The following is a 20262-nucleotide window of genomic DNA, read 5'->3' as shown; positions in this document are numbered from 1 at the left end:
AGTTTTTATATCAAAACAGGTTGTCCAAACTTTTCTACTATAATTTCAAAAAATATTAACATATATTATCAAAGATTAATATTTATGATGTTCTAAAACTTTTACAATATTCCAATATTTCTGACATGTTTCTTATTAGTGGTATACATTTTCAGCAAAACAAACAGGTAATTGCTAGGTGCAGTGGTAAAATCTTGGGCTGACAAACATGAGGAAATGCCAAAGGACATATTTTTAAAATAATTATATCACTATATAAGTGATAAAAAAAAGGATACTTTTCACAATGAAATGGCACCTTCCTCCACTTATAATAAAATTTAAGGCTCTAAAGAAATATCATATCACTACACATTGTCATATAATATATACAAACACAAGTACCCATTGTTGATATTCTAAGTTGTAAATTATCAAAGAAAAAAAATATTTTAAGTTGTAAATGTTATTTGACTATGTTTTATTTATGTGTATGTATATTCTTTTATTTCTTATAAGTATACTTATATAAGAGTATAAAATATTAAAACATCAGTCATGTTTAATTAAATTATGTATAAATAGGTCTACAAACTCCTCTACTGACTCCCTTGTGAGGAAAGGAGGTAATAGGAATGACCTGTATTGGGGGGCCTGACCTAGGAGGTAGACAACTATAATATCAGGACTATCAAATGGATTATCATGTGTGTAATTTGGAATTTTCTAGAAACTTTAGTTAAGCATATCTCTTTTTTATTCTACAAAAAAAAAAAAAAAAAATCCCTGATCTGTTGGTGAATGGTGATCCCAAACAAAAAACTATGTGACTAGAAATATTTCACAAGGGAAAATAAGAAGAAATGAGCCATATTGTATTTTTTCTGAGAAAGTTCTCCAGTACAGGAAGGAACTCTACAGTGCAAGAGATGATTGTACAAACAATGTGGATACACATGTCATATATCAGTGAGATTACAAAAAGAGATTATCTGTTGTAACATTATTTTTGAAAGAAAAAGATAACAGATTTCATCAAGATCAAAAAAAGGCAGGGATGTACATGAGAAGATGTACAAAGCCTTGTATTATGTATCAGATCATCTATTGGAGAGGCTTTGCCTTCAAAAACTCTGCTATTCCTCTTCATCCAAATGGTCCAAAGAGCAGCCACAGGAATCATAAGGATTATTTAAAACAAATTATCTGGATAATATCTATATACATATAAGTCAAAACCTGACAATTATATACATAACATAGTAAAACTTTCTGAAAACAATACTAAATATATTAAGCAAGGGAGAATATGTTGAAATATATCCCATAATATTTTGTGTTGGTACTCATAGAAATGGAAATACTTTGTGCAGATATTAGGAAATACAATTGATTTTTAAACCATGGGTAAACTTTGAACTGTGGTTTTGACACTGACGAACTCATAGTTGAGAGAGAGTAGGGAGAAGGGAGATACTAGAAATTGCAAATCAATTATGAAATGGAATCATAATATATGCTATTCCATGGAAATATGCATTTAAGAAAACAAGTTTCCTTTGTATATATGACAATGGAAAGGAGAAACAAATTAAAAAAACAAGATAATTATTGTTCCATTACAAATGGAAATGGATAACCTCATTCCTATGTTATATTCTGGACAGATGTTAATATCATCCTGGCAAGAAACTGGGTTTGGTACCATCCTTTTGAATTTGCTCACTTTTTGCCTCTTTATGTTGGTTCATGTGGAAAGAGAAAAATAGCAAAACATTTGAATCTAAAAGCTTGGCTTCGTGCACCCTCATTGGGAGGATTGAAAGAGCCTTAGTTTGATAGGTCCTTATTTTGAAGGAGTTAGAACTAAATCCAGATTATATTCTCCTTTTGATATATAGAATCATATATGCATAAATGGTGTACATGATTCCAATTCATTAACCATGTAAAATGTTGTATTTTGTGGGGATCTTGCCCTTCTTGGTGATGTAGTAATACAAGTCCTTTTGCTATTAATAAACTTTCAGTAGAAAAGATCAGTGAATGAAATGAGAAGCCTCTTCATTATTCACCATGCACTAAGAGCAACAGAAGAAATAAAGAAACACGACAACTGCTTTGCTAGAAGCCTAGAAATAATAATAATGGCCAGAGAACAGGTGGATGGAGTGGAAGTCCCCCGATTCCATTTACCAAAAAGAAATCTCACAAGCAATAGAAAATTGGGGATTTTCATTTACTTGTTCATTAACATGAGCAAGTACAGACGTATCTCACCCAGTAATATGCTATGTTACATTGTTATGTGGACCCAGTACAAGTGTTAAAATCCAATAAAGGTACAAGGTGTCAGACTTGACAGTCCAAACTCCCAAGAACATTGTATTTCAGGACACAACAACAGATGTACTTTGTTTTCTAACCATATATTTTTATCTTATGTAAATAGCAAAAATTTGTACAAAAGAAAATTATGTATTTCTTTTGGTAATAAATAAAAAATAAAAAATATGTATGTGAAAGCATAAACCAATATAAAAACAGTAAATAATTAAAGTAATTCATAATTGACAATACTATATTACTGATTAAACAATGTACTAAATATCAAATGTTACAAATTCACAACCCTGCCCCATATTTTATTCCAAGAGTTTGAGGTCTTCTAGTCACATATTAAGGGTTCAACATAGAGAAGAGACCCATGAACTATTCTGCCAGTGCATACATTTACATCTGTCCAAACATTGAAATGGGTATGGTGCCCGTTTTGAAGTGTCCATGTATAGGTAATGCATTATTGCATGTATTCTAACACTGTTGTTTTGTAGTATATTTCAGCTACGAGACAGTATCTTGGGGATACTCATTTCAAATTAATAATATGAAAATTGCATGAATGCTTCTACACAACAATCAAAAGAAAAAAAAAATGTCCACATGCATAGAAATGTATTTTGGTAAAATAAAAAAGAAAAAAAGTTAAAATGAATCAATGCCACTGAATCTGGTTTCAGAATGTCATAAAAGTAAGGATACAATTGTTTCATTCAAAGTACAAGTACCTTTCAAATAAGCAGCATTTTTTCCAAACATGTCCTTGTGAATTTCCATTTGCTCGAATGTATTAGGCCTGGTTAAAATTAGAACAGCATGGCCATTTGCAAAGTTCTCAACATAAATAGATTCATAAGAATAGCACAAATGTTTGGAAACAAGTAACAGAGATTTCCATCAAATAACTTACTCCATTATCATTATAGAGTCACCTTCTGCATACAGAAATGTGAAAGACTTATCTTCAACAAAAACTCCTGCACCAAATTACATGCAACTAAATCTGTGATTACTCGATTATCATCTGAACATTAAAAGAAAATTATATTTGAAAAAATCCAGATATGACAATAACTTGGCTTTTTTATATTAATAGAAAATTTTGGTGATTAGTAAATTGAAAAACCTAAATCTCACTCCCAGAACTCATCCAATGCCAATGTTAATTATGAACCAATGCTTCAGAAAACAATATCATTCCAAACTACAATTTTAATGTAGTCTGTGATTTGCTAGACACTTGCTGAAATTAAAATTCCAGAACATTGATAAATGGATTTTACGGCATAATAATTAAAAAATACCCACCAATCCAGAACATCCAAATTCTTGAATTTCTTTTTCTTTTAAATACAAAACTTGCCTGAATCTGAAAAATTGCACTGATGGATTTGGGTCCCAATACTTTTCTTACTTTTGATAATAAATAGAAATTCATTGACAAAAATAAGAAGAAATATATACAAGAGGTCTACAGGCATCCCCAAAAAAATAAAAGGAAAAAATAACAATAAAAGGCTGCCAAGGAATGGCAACTTAAAGAACCATAGTATCAGCTCAATCATAAAACATAGCAAGACACAAAACAAAAAGCTCACCACAGAAATAACCAAAGACCAAATCAAATAGTAAACCCAGGACTACTGTGGGAACACCACTAAAATAGTAAAATAAAGTAACATATCAACAAACTCAGACACATGCAGCTCACCCACATCAACAATGCCAACAATAACAATCTAACCCAAACACCAGCAGCTCACCCTGAGCAATACCAACAAAAAGCCCAGTGCCTCTGGAAGATTTCATTTCTTCCTTCCCCTGCCCCCTATCCGTCTATGGCTCTACTCCTTGTGCTTTCTGAAATACTTCTCTCAAGCTTCCTACTCTCCTACCCTATCCCAGCCCTTGGTTCTGCCAAGACATCCTCACTAACTCTGCTACCCAACCAGAAGACTTCTCATTGAAAACAAAATACTAACCATACCATTCTACAACAAGCCACAAAACATCGCTCACAGAAACTTTTGTGTATCACTAGATAACATGACAGATCTAATGATATCTTGTATTACTCTAGACAAACATGTATACTGCAGTCTCATAGGTGACAAATTTTTTTGGTAATAAAAATAAAATTTTATTAAAATAAAAAGAAATACAAGAAAGGTGACGAGAAGTCACCCGAGAGAGAAAAGATAAAAGGGGATAACAACCAAAACCCCAACAACTCAAAAAGATCACCAACCACAAAATCAGAATTTCAAACAAACTCCCCACCTTGGACCCAGAAACCCAAACCTGAAAAAACAAAGGCAAAAAACTAACCAATAAAACGGAGCTCTTCACAACCAGACCTCTTACAACAGTCAACAGCACAATCAAAGCAACCCAGAAAAATTTCCCTCCACACTAGTCATGTTCATGGGCTGGGTAGTCCGACGGGCTGCCCCGGCCCGCCCTGTTATTTTTCAGGCTTTGATAAAACTTCAGGCCCGCGGGCTCAGGCTCCAGCTTTAAACACCAGGCCCAACTGTTTTTCGGGCCGAGCTCAGGCTTTCTCAAATAAACCTGGCCTGATACTATTACATATAATAAAAACGTAAATTAATTATATATAATAAATATATATATATTAAGTTTATTAAATTACACCATAAATAGGACATGTTTTGTACAGACTGGGTTTCGGGCTTTATATAAGGGCTGGGCTTGGGCTTAAGATCTAGGCCTGATGATCTGGAAGGGCTTGGGCTCAGGCCTAGACATTTTCTGCTGATAAAGAGGCAAAGCCCGATCCGAACCTGGCCCAGCCCGTGAACAGGTCTACTCCACACACCCAAAAGAACAACAAAAACAGAAGCCTCTACTTTCTCTTTTGACCCTTCTTGTGTTTCAACACTTTTTTACTTGGTCCAATCCCAAAAAACCCTCCTTTTAGTCTAGTAAAAACACTTGACACCAGAACTGGGCGATGCTTTCTCTGATGTTTGAGCCTTCTAACTGCCAAAAAATCCTTCCTAAATTCCAACAAGTCTCTATCTCCTCATTAATTCTTTCCGATTCCAGAACTGAATTCTTCTTGAACAATTAATCTTCTTCCAAGATTTCAACCTCAACATTGCTGGCTCTTGTAATTCCATCGGCTCGCTGTTCAAAAACTTAAGTCTTTGGATCTGGAGCTGAAATCTAATTCCCTCAAGGGCAAAGGATACCTTCCTTCCAGATCCTCAAACATCTTTCTAGTAAAAGCCCCACCCCCTAAAACCAGTAAACACAAGGCTATGTTCACTTCAACTGCTGTATTTACAATCTTTCCGCATTAACTTGCTTTTTAACTTCATTGGTCACAAGGCTTTGTTCACTTCATGAGTCTTCATGATGACCAAAGCTAAATGCCCATTTCTGTTCATTTAGTAAACCCAGATTGTCAAGTTTTGAAGTCATTCTTAAGATACTTAAAGGATATTTGTTTTTGTTTCCTCAGGGCCTATCAATAACAGGAAACAGTGAGACGGTGGAGGATTTTGCCCTTCTCCTCATTTTAAGGTCTATGGGTGGGAGAAGTGTCAAGGTCTCAAGATGTTCCAAAATCTCGACAATTGGATGTCAATGGTAGTTTACTATTTTGATATTCTTTTAGTCATTTGGGTCAAAGGTCCAAATTTTCTATGTAATTCTGTGTTAAAGTTCACTTAAGTTATCGTTTTTTTGGACTTAGTTTAGTGTTACCATGAGTTCAAACTGAGTTTCAAAATGTTTCTCGAGGAAATAAATTATTATTTATTATAAAAATGCTTCTTGTAATGCAGAAAACATGGCTCTTCAGCTCTTGATAGGGTGGAATGGAGGGACAGGATTAATGAGGCCAACCCTAAATAGTTGGGATTAAAATTTTCTTGAGTTAAGTTGAGTTGAGTTATATGTTTCATGTAATAGCTCTTAAAGAAGCTAATGAAATTTCCAATTTTTCCTCTCTACATGTTTGCATTGATATTCTCTTAAACCAGTTTAGAAGATATCCACTTGCTCTGTTCTTGAGGACTAAGACCCAAGGACGTTTATTCTTCTGATATACACCATGACCATAGCCAACTAATAAGACCAAAGATGTCAACTCTACAAATTTCTGTAAAGAATTTTCAATGCACTCATTAGTTCAGTTGCTGAATACCTAAAGTTGTCAAACCCCGTGAACAACCCTAAACCTAGCATTGATTTATTTGCCAACCTTAACATCCCAAGGGCTATATCAGCATGGATAAGTAACTATATAGCATTGGAATAGAAAGTAACTTACATCAGGATAAGAAGAATATGCAAGAAAAATGTTCCAGGGATTGGAAAAGAGATATCCATTGAACAAATAGAGCTTTAAAGGGGATGGCTGAATGGTGAAAGTTGTTGGGGTCAGTGTTAGTTTGGGATCTTAGGGGGGGTGTTGCTGGGCTTTGAAGTTTAATGGATTTTGGCAGTGGGCTTTCTTTTTGTTTGTAAGGTATGCGGAAGAAAAAGTATGTATTAAAAGGGGTTGAAGGGTACTGAGGTGTAGGTGTTGGGCTATGAACCTTTGTGGGTGATATCTTATCACCTTCTTTTTTTTTTTTTTTTTGATCAATAACAGAATGTTTTATTAGATTATAAAAATTGTGAAACTTTAAGTACAAGAGAGGGGAGGTAAAATATCTTTACTCCCCCACAACAGAGAACAAGAAAGAAAGCTAAAAAGTGGCCCAAAACAAAGAATCCTTAAGCACCCCTTGCTCGGCTAACCCATCAGCCATGGAATTAGTGGAAGTTGCAATTTTTGTAGACTTGATCAAAAAAAGAAGTTGCAAAAAAGAATGTGATAAGATATCACCTTCTTTTGTGGACTTGATCAATAACAGAATGCTTAGTTATGAATAAAACTCATTTACTCAAAGTCCACAAAAGAAGTTGCAAAAAACAATATGCATACTTTCAATGGCCTCATCCGTACGAAATCTTTCAGTTATTTTATTTCCAGTGTCAACATCACGAAGTTCCACCTGTGACAAAAAAAAAAGAAACGAAAAGAAAAGAAGTAATCCTTAATATTTCAATCATACAAAAATGCTAATGCAATTTGAATAAAAAAATGTAATGTGTGAAACATTCAACACCTTTTTTATTACTAAGAAGCAATTTTGTTAAAGATTAAATGAGGATAAACAACATGGTAGAAAGTGCTAGACCTCGGTACCAATCACACTATCTCTGGCTAGCCTCTCAGCTAATAAGTTGGTAGACCTCAGTATCCATCTGAACAAGAAGTTCACTATGATGCCTAGAGTTTCACCTTGCCTCCCTAATTTTATGCCTCAAGTGGCAATGGACCACGAGAATCAACCCCAGTTAACCCAATAATTTGAGAATCCCCTCAACCTCAAATCTTTCCAAGCCCAAAAGATAACATCAATCTTAACCTCTGAGGAATCAATAATAGGGGTGGATTCAAGTCGAGCCGAGCCAAGCCGAATACCTAGCTATTCGAGCTCGACTCGCCAAAACAGTATTAGGCTTGAGCTAGAGACTTGAGCTCAAATTCGGCTCAGATCAAAAGCTCACAAGACTGCAAGCCAAGCTTCCTATAAAAAATAAAGATTATTTTTTATTTTACATACAAAAATTAAGATTTATAAACATTTTTTTTATCAATAATTGGAATTCATTAGATTAAAAGAATTTAGTTACAACGCTCCAAGCCTCCAAAGAGAGATAAACAGGCTTAACTCTCTCCAAGAAGATAACAAAAAAGAAAAGTTACAAAACAGTCCAAAACATTTGATCCCTTCCCACCCCCTGCTTTTCCAAAGCATCAACAAATGCATTTGTTATTCTATTGACCCATTGAAACTTGATTTCCAGTCCTCTAGTTAGCCACTTAATCTCCCTCCTCTCTTTAACATATTTCCAAAGTCCACTACCTTCTTGTAACCAACTTAAGACCAGCTTTGAGTCCCCTTCAATGACTAACTTTTGTATATTCAATTCCTTAGACTTCCTTATACCCTCCAATACTACATAGACCTAAGCTTTGAGAGAGTCTCCAAAGTCCAAACCCAATGGAACCTAAACACAAAGCGGGCACCTTCCCATCCTCATCTCTGAAAACCCCTCCTACACCTGATGGACCTGGATTTCCCTCACTATTTCCACCAAAGTTTAGCTTTATAAGTCCCACTTCCTAGTGGTGACCACACAAGACAAACTAAAAAGCGAGCAAGAGCAAAATTTGCCACCTCCAACCAGCTATTCAGCAACATATTCGTAGAAATATCAACAAACAAGTCCAAAGATTTCAGCCAATGTACCACCCTCATTGTTACTACTTCAATAAAGCATTCTTTACTTCTTTCAACTTCAGAGAAAATTCTGGTGTTCATTTCCTCCCAAAGAGTCCAGCAAACAGCAGTCCTTACACATCTCCACATTATCCTTCCTCTTTTGTTTGGCCAACCAAAGAATGAGGGGTCCACCTGCAACCAAAAGAGAAAAGAAACCATTCCCAAAGATTAGTAGCAAAGGGGCAAGAAACTAATAAGTGGTAGGAGCTTTCACCATTAGCCTTGCAAAGAATGCACCAATTCGGAGACAAGCACTAAAAAGACCTTTTTCTATGGAGTACGTCACAAGTATTATATCTTCCGAGGAAGGCTTCCCAACAAAAGGTTCCAATCCTTGGAGTAATTAGTGTTAGATAGTGTATGCCCTTAGCTCCAATCAGCATGTACATTATGACATTTATTGTAAATGAATAAAGTACATATTTGATTCATGTTATTATGGTGTGTTTCTGTGTAATACCCTTAAACTAGACACATATGAGACTCGTGTTAGTTTAGAATCTTCATAGTCGTTGAATAGATCTGGGGAGATTTATCCTACCAAGAATGGCACTGATGTGCCACCAAGTTGGTTGGGGTAGCTTGTCTCAGCTGCCATGGTGAAACCTGAGGTACATGCAGTGTGGGTTTTCTTGAAACCCTGAACCGGACCAAAATTCTAGTATTGCCCTGGACCTTGGAGATAGATAGGCAAAACTGGAATGTTACACCTGACCCCTAGACTCGATTATGATACTGCACTAGGTGTCAGATTGGGTTGTCTTTGATATGCCAATCAGTGAGATCCTTAGAGGGGGTCAAAACCTGGGTATGTTGGGACAGTCCGAGAATTCATCTAAGTGGGTGATCATAGTGACAGGATCATCCCCTTTGTCGGACAAAGTGAAAGATCGGGGATGCACTCTCTCTGATGGAAACCTAAGCTGTCGGCAGTTGATTTCAACCGTTGAAATTTGTTTTGCAAAATATATTTATATAAGAGATATAAATATATATATTATGGTTTCAAAATGTTTGCAAAAGGTTTTAATTCTCGGGATCCATCTGAGCAGAGAGTGCAGCACTGTACCTTGCAGCTGAAGGAGAGGTCCTCTCTTGTCAGGCAATGCTTGATCATTATGGGCTGAGAGGTTAAGTGTAAGACCATTGAGGATTATACCTGATGGGCTAATCTTACATCTGCCCACAGTCCTTAGGCCTTCATAAGATGGTTGGACCCAATGACCATTTAGTGTAAACGTTGGGCCCATTAAGAGCCCATAGTGATGGACTCAGGGGTTCACTGTATTCAGCGGTGAATTCGGCCAGGCCTTGTAACAGAGGCTAAGCTGAACCCATGTTGTTGATGTGCAGATCAATGATAAGGTCCCACGCCATACAAAGAGAACCAAGCTAGCCAGCATTAAAGTGGAAGTGAGCCTGAAAACTTAATGGGCCTAAAAGTACATTTCGAACTGGGTTAATTAGATTAATTAAATAGGGGCGGATTTGGGATTTGGATTAACAGATAAGATAAGGGATTATCCCTATCCACTAAAAGAGTTCAGAACCAAATAAAGGTTTGGATCAAAGGAACTCCTAATTTGATTAGGAAGGCTGATCTTTATCTGTAGATAAGATAAGGGATTATCCTTATCACTTAAAGAGTCCAGATCCAAATAAAAGATTTGGATTAGGAAACTCCTAATGGGAATAGGAAATTTTCTCTTTAAGGCTATAAATAAGAGAGCAGGGTGAACCTCCAAAGACACATTCGTTGAATACAGAGAGAAGACATTACAGTTAGACTGCTCTTGCCGCCCCACCCTATTCGATCTCCAGTTCTTGGATTGGATCAAGATTGGATCTTGATATTGTTTCTTGTGAGAAGAAACAATCTAGAAGTTGTGCTCACTATCCTATTCGATTCTTGCTGAAGAATCACTAGTTCTTGGGGAAGAACTACCTGTTGATCCTGCCTCACCCTAAGCTGTGTCATATTCAGTGGAGGGAGGATTTGGAACTCTCTTTGGGCGTGAACACCTACGTTGGGAGGAGCATTCTTGCGTGGATTCCGTATCAGGTATATCCTTCTCTTAATTTGGTTTCAGATTTAGTCTGGTTTGGTTACAAGAACGAACCTTGAAAATGCAGTTTTCTAAATTGGGAATAGGATTCCCAGATGGGAGTAAAGAAATTTTTGAAATTCCGCCCAACCTTCCTACAGGGTTCGGCCATCCATATGATGGATCTCCCATCCCTTCAATTAGCTAACCCCAAACATCCTTAAATGGAAATTTTTTTGCAAATGGACTAGATAAAGGCAATAGGGACTTGAAGAAAGAGGTACAAGAGAAGGTTCCAGAGGGAGTTAGGGTCCACAGTCTCTTATCCCTCTCAAAGGGATCCAATACCACCCGGTTTAAGATCTGAACTAGACTCATGACATTTTCAACCTCTACATCCCTTAAGCCTCTTCTAAGCCCTAGATCCCAATCAAACCCAAAATTAGACTGAGAAGGATCTAGAAAATTAGACACAACTTTGCCCTTAAACCGGCAAAGTAAAAACAAGGAAGGGAATTGGTCTTTCAAAGGTATCTCACCCACCCAAATGTGCTCCCAAAACTTTACCTGATTCCCAGAGCAGAACATTATTTATTATCATACATATAAAAATAAAAGTATTATATATACTATTTATTATTATACATATAAAAATAAAAACATTAGATATATAAAAATATTATTATACATATAATAAAATATGGATGCATTAGGCTCGTGAGCCAAACGAGTTGAGCTTCTTGAGCTCGGTTCGATTAGCAAACGGGCCTATATATCAGGCTCAAGCTCGGTTCGAAGCTCATTTAAACCAAGCTGAATCGAGCTTTTCAAGAGTTGAGCTCAAATAGCTTGTGAAAAGCTCAATTAATTTCCACCTCTAATCAGTAAGAGCCAAAGTCAGATATTCCTGAGTGGCCCAGACTTTGTAACCAACAGTAGTAAATATTTTCACATAGCCAATTTTTGTCTTTTGAAAAGGTAAGGTATCGTATCACATAGCCAATAACTCCATCATGGAGTTTATACAACAGTAGATGCCATAAAAAAGGGAAATTTAAACTCAGATCCATGATAACCTGTTAACATACAGAAATATAATATGTATCTAGTACCAAAAAAAAATATGCTTATAGTTTATTACCGCATGTTAGGCAAAAAACTTGACTCTAGGGGTTAATTATTTTCACCAAAAAGAGGAAAACATATTCTGAAAAGAAACCTGTATGGTTGCTCCTCCTCTTCCATGCTGTGTGTGTTGTGCTTTTAGGACCTAAAACCAAATTGCATGTCAAACGGTCACTTTAAGCACCACTCTTTTGCAAACTATATTGAGACACAGGTACCGAAACAACTAATGTCTGCTAAACAATTATCTCCACCATATTCAACTACCTGGTAAATACGCCCTGAGGAAGATAGCATGCAGCCATACGCAAAACAAAAACAAAGTTATCAGTAAATCTATGCAATAACTCAACCTTCATTAGCTGCTAACAAGGATAATGCAACCGACCTTTTCTTTGGATGACATTCCCAAGTCTGACCTGCACCAAATCAAATCATAGTTATGAATTCACATGATAAAAGAACTTAAAGTTAAAATGCATCCGTGATTCAATTTATTAGTTGATTCACGAGGGAATGGCATCCCATGTTTCAGCTCGATAATTAACAGCTTCCTTATTTCTTATTTCCTTTCTCTTTTTCTTGGGGCGAGGGAATGTTTAAGTTTAACTGAAACACAATACCTCCCGGTTGCAAGTTGCCACGGGATTTATTCAGTTAATTGAGTTATAGACTGAATCCCAATAACTTAAATTCTCATCATTTAGCGCCCCCATCAACTTTAACGCATTAATATCTGAATAGTAGTAATATGATACAAGTGGGTTGTTTATAAATATAAATCCTATTGCATTGATAAGCAGGAAATCGATCCAAGTTGCATCATTTTCCTCTTCTCTAATCTAAATAAATGCAATATCGGAACTTGAATTTCTAATGCAAAACGAATAAACAAAATAAACATTTAACTTTGGATAGATTGGATGAACTAATGAACTAATAAACATTTTCTTCTTTTCTAATTTAAAGAATTGCGATATAGTAGACTACGAATGAACTAATGAAAGTGTGGAAAAAACATACATCGGAACCGAGAACTTTAGCTCCTCGGTGCTGGATGGCCGACCATGGAGAGACGAAAGTGCCACGTGCCAAGGAACCATTGGACGAGTTCGTTAAGGGCAATGATGGCCTATAAACTGTAAGGGTTCTCGGGGAAGATAATGAAGAAGATGAGACGGTGGCAAAGAGGATTCGCGGTAGTCTTTTTCGGAGTGCTTGCATTTGTACAGACTTGGTCACGACGAACCGGCTTGTGATCGTTTTAGACCTTTTGTGGAATCGGAATATCAGGGCTTTGCGAATTGCAGAGCAAATTTTTTATCGTGTAATCGCGTACCGAATTGAAAAAATTAGAAGAATGTTGAAACTTGAAACCAAGCCAAAATGGAATAAAGAAGCTCACAGGCAGAGTTCTAAATCCTATAAAAAAAAAAAAAAAAAAAAAACTGTAACTTTTGGTAAGATTGTTTTGAGTCTTTTGACTTCACTCCACATCCAAACTTCGACTAATGACTTATGTTTCGGACTACCCGATACTTACCTTACATACTTAGCGAATTTAGGGAAAATTGCTGATAGTGCGAATTTAGTAATTTAACTTTAAAACGCTATAAACTAGTATCGGAATTTTCAAAATGCGACAATTTAGTATTTATTCTTAATGGACCGTCGGTTATATATATCACGTGACCTCATTTATAATTTAAGATTTTTGAAAATATCAAAATTACTTTAAAAAATAAAACACATTGTTCTTACCTTCTTAAAAATGAGCCTAAACTCTCAATAGTCCAGATCATGAGACTCAATTATTTAACGTCTCACCCGAAACTTTGGTTTGACAAAAGCCTTCTTAAATCTAATATGAGGATGTATCAAGTTGTTTTCCTCCTTATTCATCGTTGACGTTTAGCGGAAGTATTTTTTAATTAAATGCATGGATGGGAGAGAAGTCATAGCGTTGTCTGGCTTTGCATCTTATTACATGAAGCAATGAGGGGTTGCTGGATCAGGGCCGGGAGCACAGGCTAGGTTACATGGACCACCAGGCATTCGCCCGCCAACTGGTCCTACTATGCCAATGCAATCAAATATTAGTGGCAGTTCAGTTGGATCAACATTCCAAGTAGAGTCTTCGTCTACGATTTCGCCTCATGGTATTAACGTGAGTGTGTTGTTGGGAGCTCCAACAACAATTACTGCAACCAAATCTACTCCACGGATGATATATACATGAAAACATAGGAGGTTCAACCAGTTTTTGCTTTGGGTCATTCACCTCTGAGCAGATACAACCTCGTGAGAGATTACAAGCTCACGGGAGCAAGGTGAGATGCATAATTGAGTTTCTTCAACCAGTGAAATTTGTATAGCCGTTGTGTCGATCTTTCCTGTTTGAATGTTGAAGCTACAGAGGATGGGGAAGATGGGATGAGATAGCTTGAAAACAGTGGAATACTAAGGGGGATCGATGGGAAGTAGAATGGGGTTGGGTATCGATTGGATTTGTGCCAAAAGGGGTTAGCCGAATGAGAGTAACAGAGGAGTTTCACCGCTGCAACTCTTATGTTTCTTGCCGGAAACGGTGATGAATAGCAAAGAAAGAAAAAGGAAGAGAACGATGAAAGTGAAGAGGGAATGAAAGATATGTGAGAATGGACAAGAGAGGAGAAAAAAAAAGAAAGGAAGAATAATGGCCATGGGGAGCGCTATGCACCGTTGTTGTTTGAGAGCTTGAAGAGGATGAACAACAGTTTAGGGCAACGAGAAACATTGAGTCATCAGTCTTCGAGTTAAACGCATCTAAGGACTAATTAGTCTTCAAAGGAAAAACTAGGAAGGGCATTTCTTACACAGTTATTGCTTATGGTTGATAAAGAAAATTTGATGACATTTGAAGGGCATTTTTGTCTTTTTCCATGACACTTAACGGGTGATTGACGGTAGGTACTAAATTGCTGCATTTTGAAAGTTCGGATACTAGATTGTCGCATTTTAAAGTTCGGGTACTAGATACTCACTACTCAGCCTAAAGTACAGGGTACCTATCGGAAATTTTCCCTATATATTAAGATCAAAATAAATCCATTTAACGCCTGCATGGAATAGACATTTGTTTAGGTTGATATGGTGAATTTTGTTTATATAAGAGACAATTATAAATTATATTTTGTGCTTAGAGAGGGGTCATGTCAAAATATAATTCCAGAATCTTTTGCTATATAGGGATTAAAGTCAAATAGGGTATGAATTCAATGAATAACAATAAAAACGAATACCTTAAATATAAGTCTTAATGAGAGTGATTTGAATTAAATAAAAAATGATTTATTTAAATTACATTTTTATACTCTCCTCCATCACTATTAAGCAAATAAAAAATTGAAAACAAACAAGAAGATAAAGAAAAAAGTTAAAGCCCTGGATTTTAAAGATATATGGCAAATTGTTTCATGATAATTTAAAATTTATCATATGCCATCGTTGAGAGTATAGTGTTGGAAGTCTAAAAGTGGAGGATAACTCTTTTATGCAAATGAAATATCAATGACCTATTACATGGAAGGTCCTTGTATTTTATCCATTTGATTTTATAGTATGGTGCCATGGTGGTGAACCTCTGATAGACATATGGAACCTGTTTGGACAGTGCTCTAGTTGGCTGAAGCTACCATGTGGATGCAAACATTTACATATGGGACCTATTACATGGAAGGTCTTTTGTGGTTGACATCTTTGGTCCATGTCACTACGCTACACACCTAAGCAAGCATTTACATCACCGAGGATCTCACAAGGAAATTGAGTCCCACATGGACAATGATAAAACACCCTCGTCTATAAAGGTAGAGCCTCTCTAAGATTTTGGTGGACGGCCTCATCCTGATAACCTTACAAAGAGCCTGTTCAACTACAACACAAACACTCATCCTTTTAAAGGCAACTCTCTCTCTCACTAAGAAAGATCTTTGAATTCTCCATTTTTCTTTCTCTTTTATTATTTTCCTCAATTCAGACGAACTTGACCCAACCACTTCATCATCCTATTACTAACTTAAGCATCAAGGTGCATTATTGAGGATCTTATCCTCGGGCCTCTGATTATTCTCTATTTGCAAATTCCTTTAATGCACGACTTTGTCTTTCCACCTTATCTCCATCCAATTGATAGGATTTATCTGTTACGTACTTGGTTTGGTACACCTTAAATTGTATTAGCATGATAAAAAAGAAGGAATAACTTCTTAAGTTTGATGATATAATTTGGATGATCTCTTAAATTGAGGCTTAATATTTTGACTTTTAAAAATATAATATTATTTTCTTTATAAAATATATAAGAAAAAATTTCTCAAATTATCGATATTTTTAGTTAATTGACAAATTATACCCTTCCTCTTTAACTATTATGTTCCTAAGTTTTTTTGATAACTGTCTAACTCTACCCCTTTCCTTAGTGCTCGTTAACGTTGCGTCAAAATTCGTACAAGTTTTTTAAATCCATTAATACCCTCCATCCCTCTTCTCTTCACTTCCTCGATTCGATTTCTTCACAGCTCCGGCAACCTTCTATTCTTTAACTCAGCCGCAGCAGGTGCACAGCAGCTCCGGCACCTACGACACCGGCAGAAAAAGTACTAAAAAACGACATCACCGCTGGAAGGAACCGAGGCAAACTTCCTCAACCAAAGGCGATCGGTCGTTTTATATGCCTCCAACCTTGCACCTCCGCACACTAGGACCTCGGTAGGGATCACAACAGCGTTCTCGCCGTATAGCTCTATGGGGAGAAGAGCAGACATTCCCGATGCAAGACAGCACTGGAAACTCGCGAACAAGGAACAACCTTACCGGTATCGCAGGGTTCAAGAGAATGGAGCGATTGTTACTTTGTTAGCAAGGATGAAGAGATTGTCGTCTGCGGGGAGGTATACAAATGGGTAGAGATTGTTCTCGCCCTCGTCGGTCGTCTAACGGAGGAGGGGCAAATCGTAGTTGGTAGGATTGGATTTACCTTCCTCGGGTACAAATTAATAGTTGAACATGCGACGACCACCGAGTCACCGACTACGATGAAGCTTCCATCGGGTAAGATCTGTTAGGTGTCATACCATCTCTGGCCAGAGTGCAGTTGGGTACTCCTTCCAACCGCAGGTATCACATGCAGAGAGGTATCTCATTTAAACTAGTACATTTTTGGAAGTTTAGGTAATGAATTGACATGTTTTAAAGTTTCGGAACCAAAATGACAATAGCCTAAAATATACAAAAGTTTTCCCATTATTTAATCAGGGTGGTTTAAGTATTTGTCATAAACGTTTGGGGAGGTTTAAGCAGTTTACCCTACTGGCTACTTTTAACATCGGGTGAGTCAGCTGTATGTTTTCAGGTTTTCCATTCATTGCACAATTTCAGAGAACTAGTTTCGTGTTCATTAAAGTCGTAGAAGTCCCGGATTTGTGTCTATATCCTGGTCCGAACGGTAGTTTGTTGTTTGTTCCTCTTCCACGGCTAAGGTAAGAGCGACCTTTTTCACTTTTGATCAAACTCTAGAGTCTGGATCGGCATCTCTCACTATGGTGGAACTCAAACTAAGCAGTTAGCTTTTAGAAATGATTATAAAACCAAAACTCGCTCGCTACCTCTGTCGTGTCGGCCATGGCCGTGACCTCTTCCGTTTCTGTATTTCAAGTCTACCTTCAACAGATGATCTGGACTTCCAGGATGCCAGAAATGAGCTGGATGCCCGTGTCAGGTCCCTCTGTGAAAAACCCCGTTGCCAGTTTGGGGAAGCGGTCGCTACTCTCAACCGTGCCATTGATTCAGGTCTCACGCCTTATAGTGGAACCTGTAATTTCTTCATCGATGCTCTCGTGAAATTTAGAAACCATGAGTTGGCTCTAATGGTGTATAAACGGACGACACAGTCAGGAATTTTGCCTAATTATCGATCCTTGTGCGCTCTAATCGACTGTTTCCTGCATACCCAGAAACTAAAATTCGCTTTTGGAGCCGTAGGATTGGTCTTGAAGCGTGGTTACAACATTAATGCATTCCCATTGAATCTCATACTGAAAGAACTCTGTCAAAGACATGAGGTCGGCCAGGCTTTGGAACTTTTTGGCGAAATGAAGAGAAATGGAGTCTGCCCTGATGTTATTACTTATAACACACTCATAAACGGGCTTTGCAAAGCAAAGAAATTGGAAAATGCTTTAGAGTTGTGGGGTGAGATGGAGGCAATGAATTGTAGCCCTAATTTGATTACGTACACTATACTCATGGATGGTGTATGTAAGGAATATAGGGTAGATGAAGCAATTGGTTTGTTGGATGAGATGCGTGAGAAGGGGCTTGATGTGGATGTTGTTGCATATAGTACAGTTATAAGTGGGCTTTGCGGTAGGGGAAGTGTCTATCGGGGCAAGGAACTGTTGGATGAGATGTTGGAGAAAGGAATTGTTCCCAATGTCGTTACTTATACTTCCTTGGTCCATGGTTTTTGTAAGATGGGTAATTGGAAAGAAGCCACAGCAATGTTAAGTGCCATGACAGAACGTGGGATCCAGCCAGATGTTGTTACATATACAGGCTTGATTGATCAGCTATGCAAGGATGGAAAGGCAAAGGAAGTGATGGACATTGTGACCTTGATGATGGAGAAAGGTGAAGAACCAAGTACCATAACATATAATGTTATAATTAATGGGTTATGCAGAGAAGGCCTGGTGCCTAATGCTTTTGAACTTGTGGAGATGATGAGGGGAAGAAGGAAGATTCCTGATGTGGTAACATACAATACATTGATTGGAGGACTTTGCAGTAGTGGGAAGGTTGATGAGGCAATGATGCTACTCGACAAGATGGTCAATGGTGAATATGATGTTGAGCCAGATGCCATGACCTTTAACATGCTAATCCAGGGACTCTGCAAGGAAGGCCATCTTGATAAGGCTATAGAAATTCAGCGGAAGATGGTTGAGAGGAGGAACTGTAGTAATTTGGTAACTTATAACATGCTTATTGGTGGGTGTTTCAAGGCTAGAAATGTTGACAAGGCTATGGAGCTCTGGCAAGAGATGCTTCAGCTGGGATTTGTCCCAAACTCCTTCAGCTACAGTATTATGATAGATGGGTTCTGCAAGCTGCGGATGAATGATACTGCAGTTGGACTTCTCTATGAAATGAAAGCTCGTGGGCAAAATCCTACTTTGTTTGATTACAACACATTAATGGCATCTTTGTGCAAGGAGGGTAGTTTGGAGCATGCACGAAAGTTGTTTCAAGAAATGAAGGATGCAAAATTTGAGCCAGATTTGACATCATTTAACACCATGATTGATGGAACACTCAGAGCAGGGGATCTTCAAGCTGCGAAAGATCTTCTTGTGGACATGTTTGAAAGGGGCTTGTCTCCTGATGTTATAACTTTTTCCACATTAATAAATAGGTTTTCAAAAGTAGGGAAATTGGATGAGGCCAAGAGACTGTGTGAGAGCATGGTTGATCGTGGCTTTTCACTAGATGCCGTCGTATATGATTCACTAATAAAAGGATTTAGTGCGAAAGGTGAGATGGATGAAGTTATCAATTTGCTTCGCCAGATGGCATCTAAGGGTGTAGTTCTTGATATGAAAATAACCTCTACTATTTTGAACTCTCTTTGTTTGGACACAAACAATCCTGAGATCATGGAGTTCTTACCTACCTTTCAAGAAGAAGCTTCAAAAGGGACGAGTATCTCGTGTCATGAGTTATTAATGAGACTTTGTAAATCACATACAGAACTTCAAATACAGTCTGATTGGTATTAGTGAGCTGCAGCAATACTGTGCTAAGAAAGGCTTGGAGATGCCAGTTGCTTCAGATTTTCTGAGTTTTTAGGTAAATACTTTGCTTTACATTTTCTTTTAATTATCTTGGATTGTGTCCATACTAGGACATTTTCTCAAATGTAAAAGATTAATTACTGCAGTAGTGGAAAATTCTTCATTATACATACTTTTTTTTCTTATCTTTTTTAATTTTTTTCAGGGGGTGGAGGTTAAATTGTTTGATTCAATAGAAAAGTGAAAAGGATGTGACCTTTTGTTTTTTAGATTGAACATGTACATGTAACCGAAGGGGTGTTAAGTACTGTGGAAACATTGTGAATTGCTTGGTTTCAATTCATGTCACAGTAGCGAGCTTTTCGTTTGAGGGTATAGCCCAGTTAGAACCACACTATAGTGTGGATTGGATCATTGAACTAGGCTATATTGCAATTTCTTGTCCACAGTTAAATCTCATGGATCAATCCATGCCACAATGGATTGAATGATTACTATAGTGTATAATGTGTATTCTGTATTGTAATAAATGACTAGATATTCTACTTAAGATTTTACGGACAAAACATCCAC

The 20262-nt window shown here is 37.1% G+C and overlaps 2 protein-coding genes across 19 annotated transcripts in view; one reads left to right on the top strand and one right to left on the bottom strand.

Annotated features, from left to right (window-relative positions):
• LOC104597664 (elongation factor P (EF-P) family protein) overlaps positions 1-13402 on the bottom strand; it is a 34660-nt gene extending 21258 nt beyond the window's left edge. The window contains exons 1-7 of one of the 6 annotated variants that reach the window (XM_010259338.3): positions 12881-13397; positions 12246-12271; positions 12125-12138; positions 11952-12002; positions 7280-7349; positions 3230-3296; positions 3048-3115 (exon numbers count right to left, since the gene is read on the bottom strand). In XM_010259338.3, coding sequence (XP_010257640.1) covers positions 3048-3115; positions 3230-3296; positions 7280-7349; positions 11952-12002; positions 12125-12138; positions 12246-12271; positions 12881-12960 — 376 coding nt within the window. In that variant the 5' untranslated portion in view covers positions 12961-13397. Of the gene's footprint in view, positions 1-3047; positions 3116-3229; positions 3297-7279; positions 7350-11951; positions 12003-12124; positions 12139-12245; positions 12277-12880 lie in introns of all 6 variants that reach the window. The other 5 variants (XM_010259336.3, XM_088892433.1, XM_010259339.3 and 2 more) reach the window with 5 other exon arrangements.
• Positions 13403-15778: 2376 nt separating this feature from the next.
• LOC104597665 (Tetratricopeptide repeat (TPR)-like superfamily protein) overlaps positions 15779-20262 on the top strand; it is a 40301-nt gene continuing 35817 nt past the window's right edge. For 4 of the 13 annotated variants that reach the window (XM_088891724.1, XM_088891722.1, XM_088891723.1 and 1 more), the window contains exon 1: positions 16192-19744. In XM_088891724.1, the coding sequence (XP_088747850.1) occupies positions 17473-19674 (2202 nt within the window). In that variant the 5' untranslated portion in view covers positions 16192-17472 and the 3' untranslated portion in view covers positions 19675-19744. Of the gene's footprint in view, positions 19745-20262 lie in introns of all 13 variants that reach the window. The other 9 variants (XM_010259342.3, XM_010259343.3, XM_088891719.1 and 6 more) reach the window with 7 other exon arrangements.

Source organism: Nelumbo nucifera, chromosome 7 (assembly GCF_055504915.1).
Source record: "Nelumbo nucifera cultivar China Antique chromosome 7, China Antique-T2T, whole genome shotgun sequence".
Taxonomy (NCBI): Eukaryota; Viridiplantae; Streptophyta; class Magnoliopsida; order Proteales; family Nelumbonaceae; genus Nelumbo; species Nelumbo nucifera.
The sequence above is the reverse complement of the archived record's forward strand: the minus strand, read 5'-3'. Positions and strand labels throughout refer to the sequence as shown.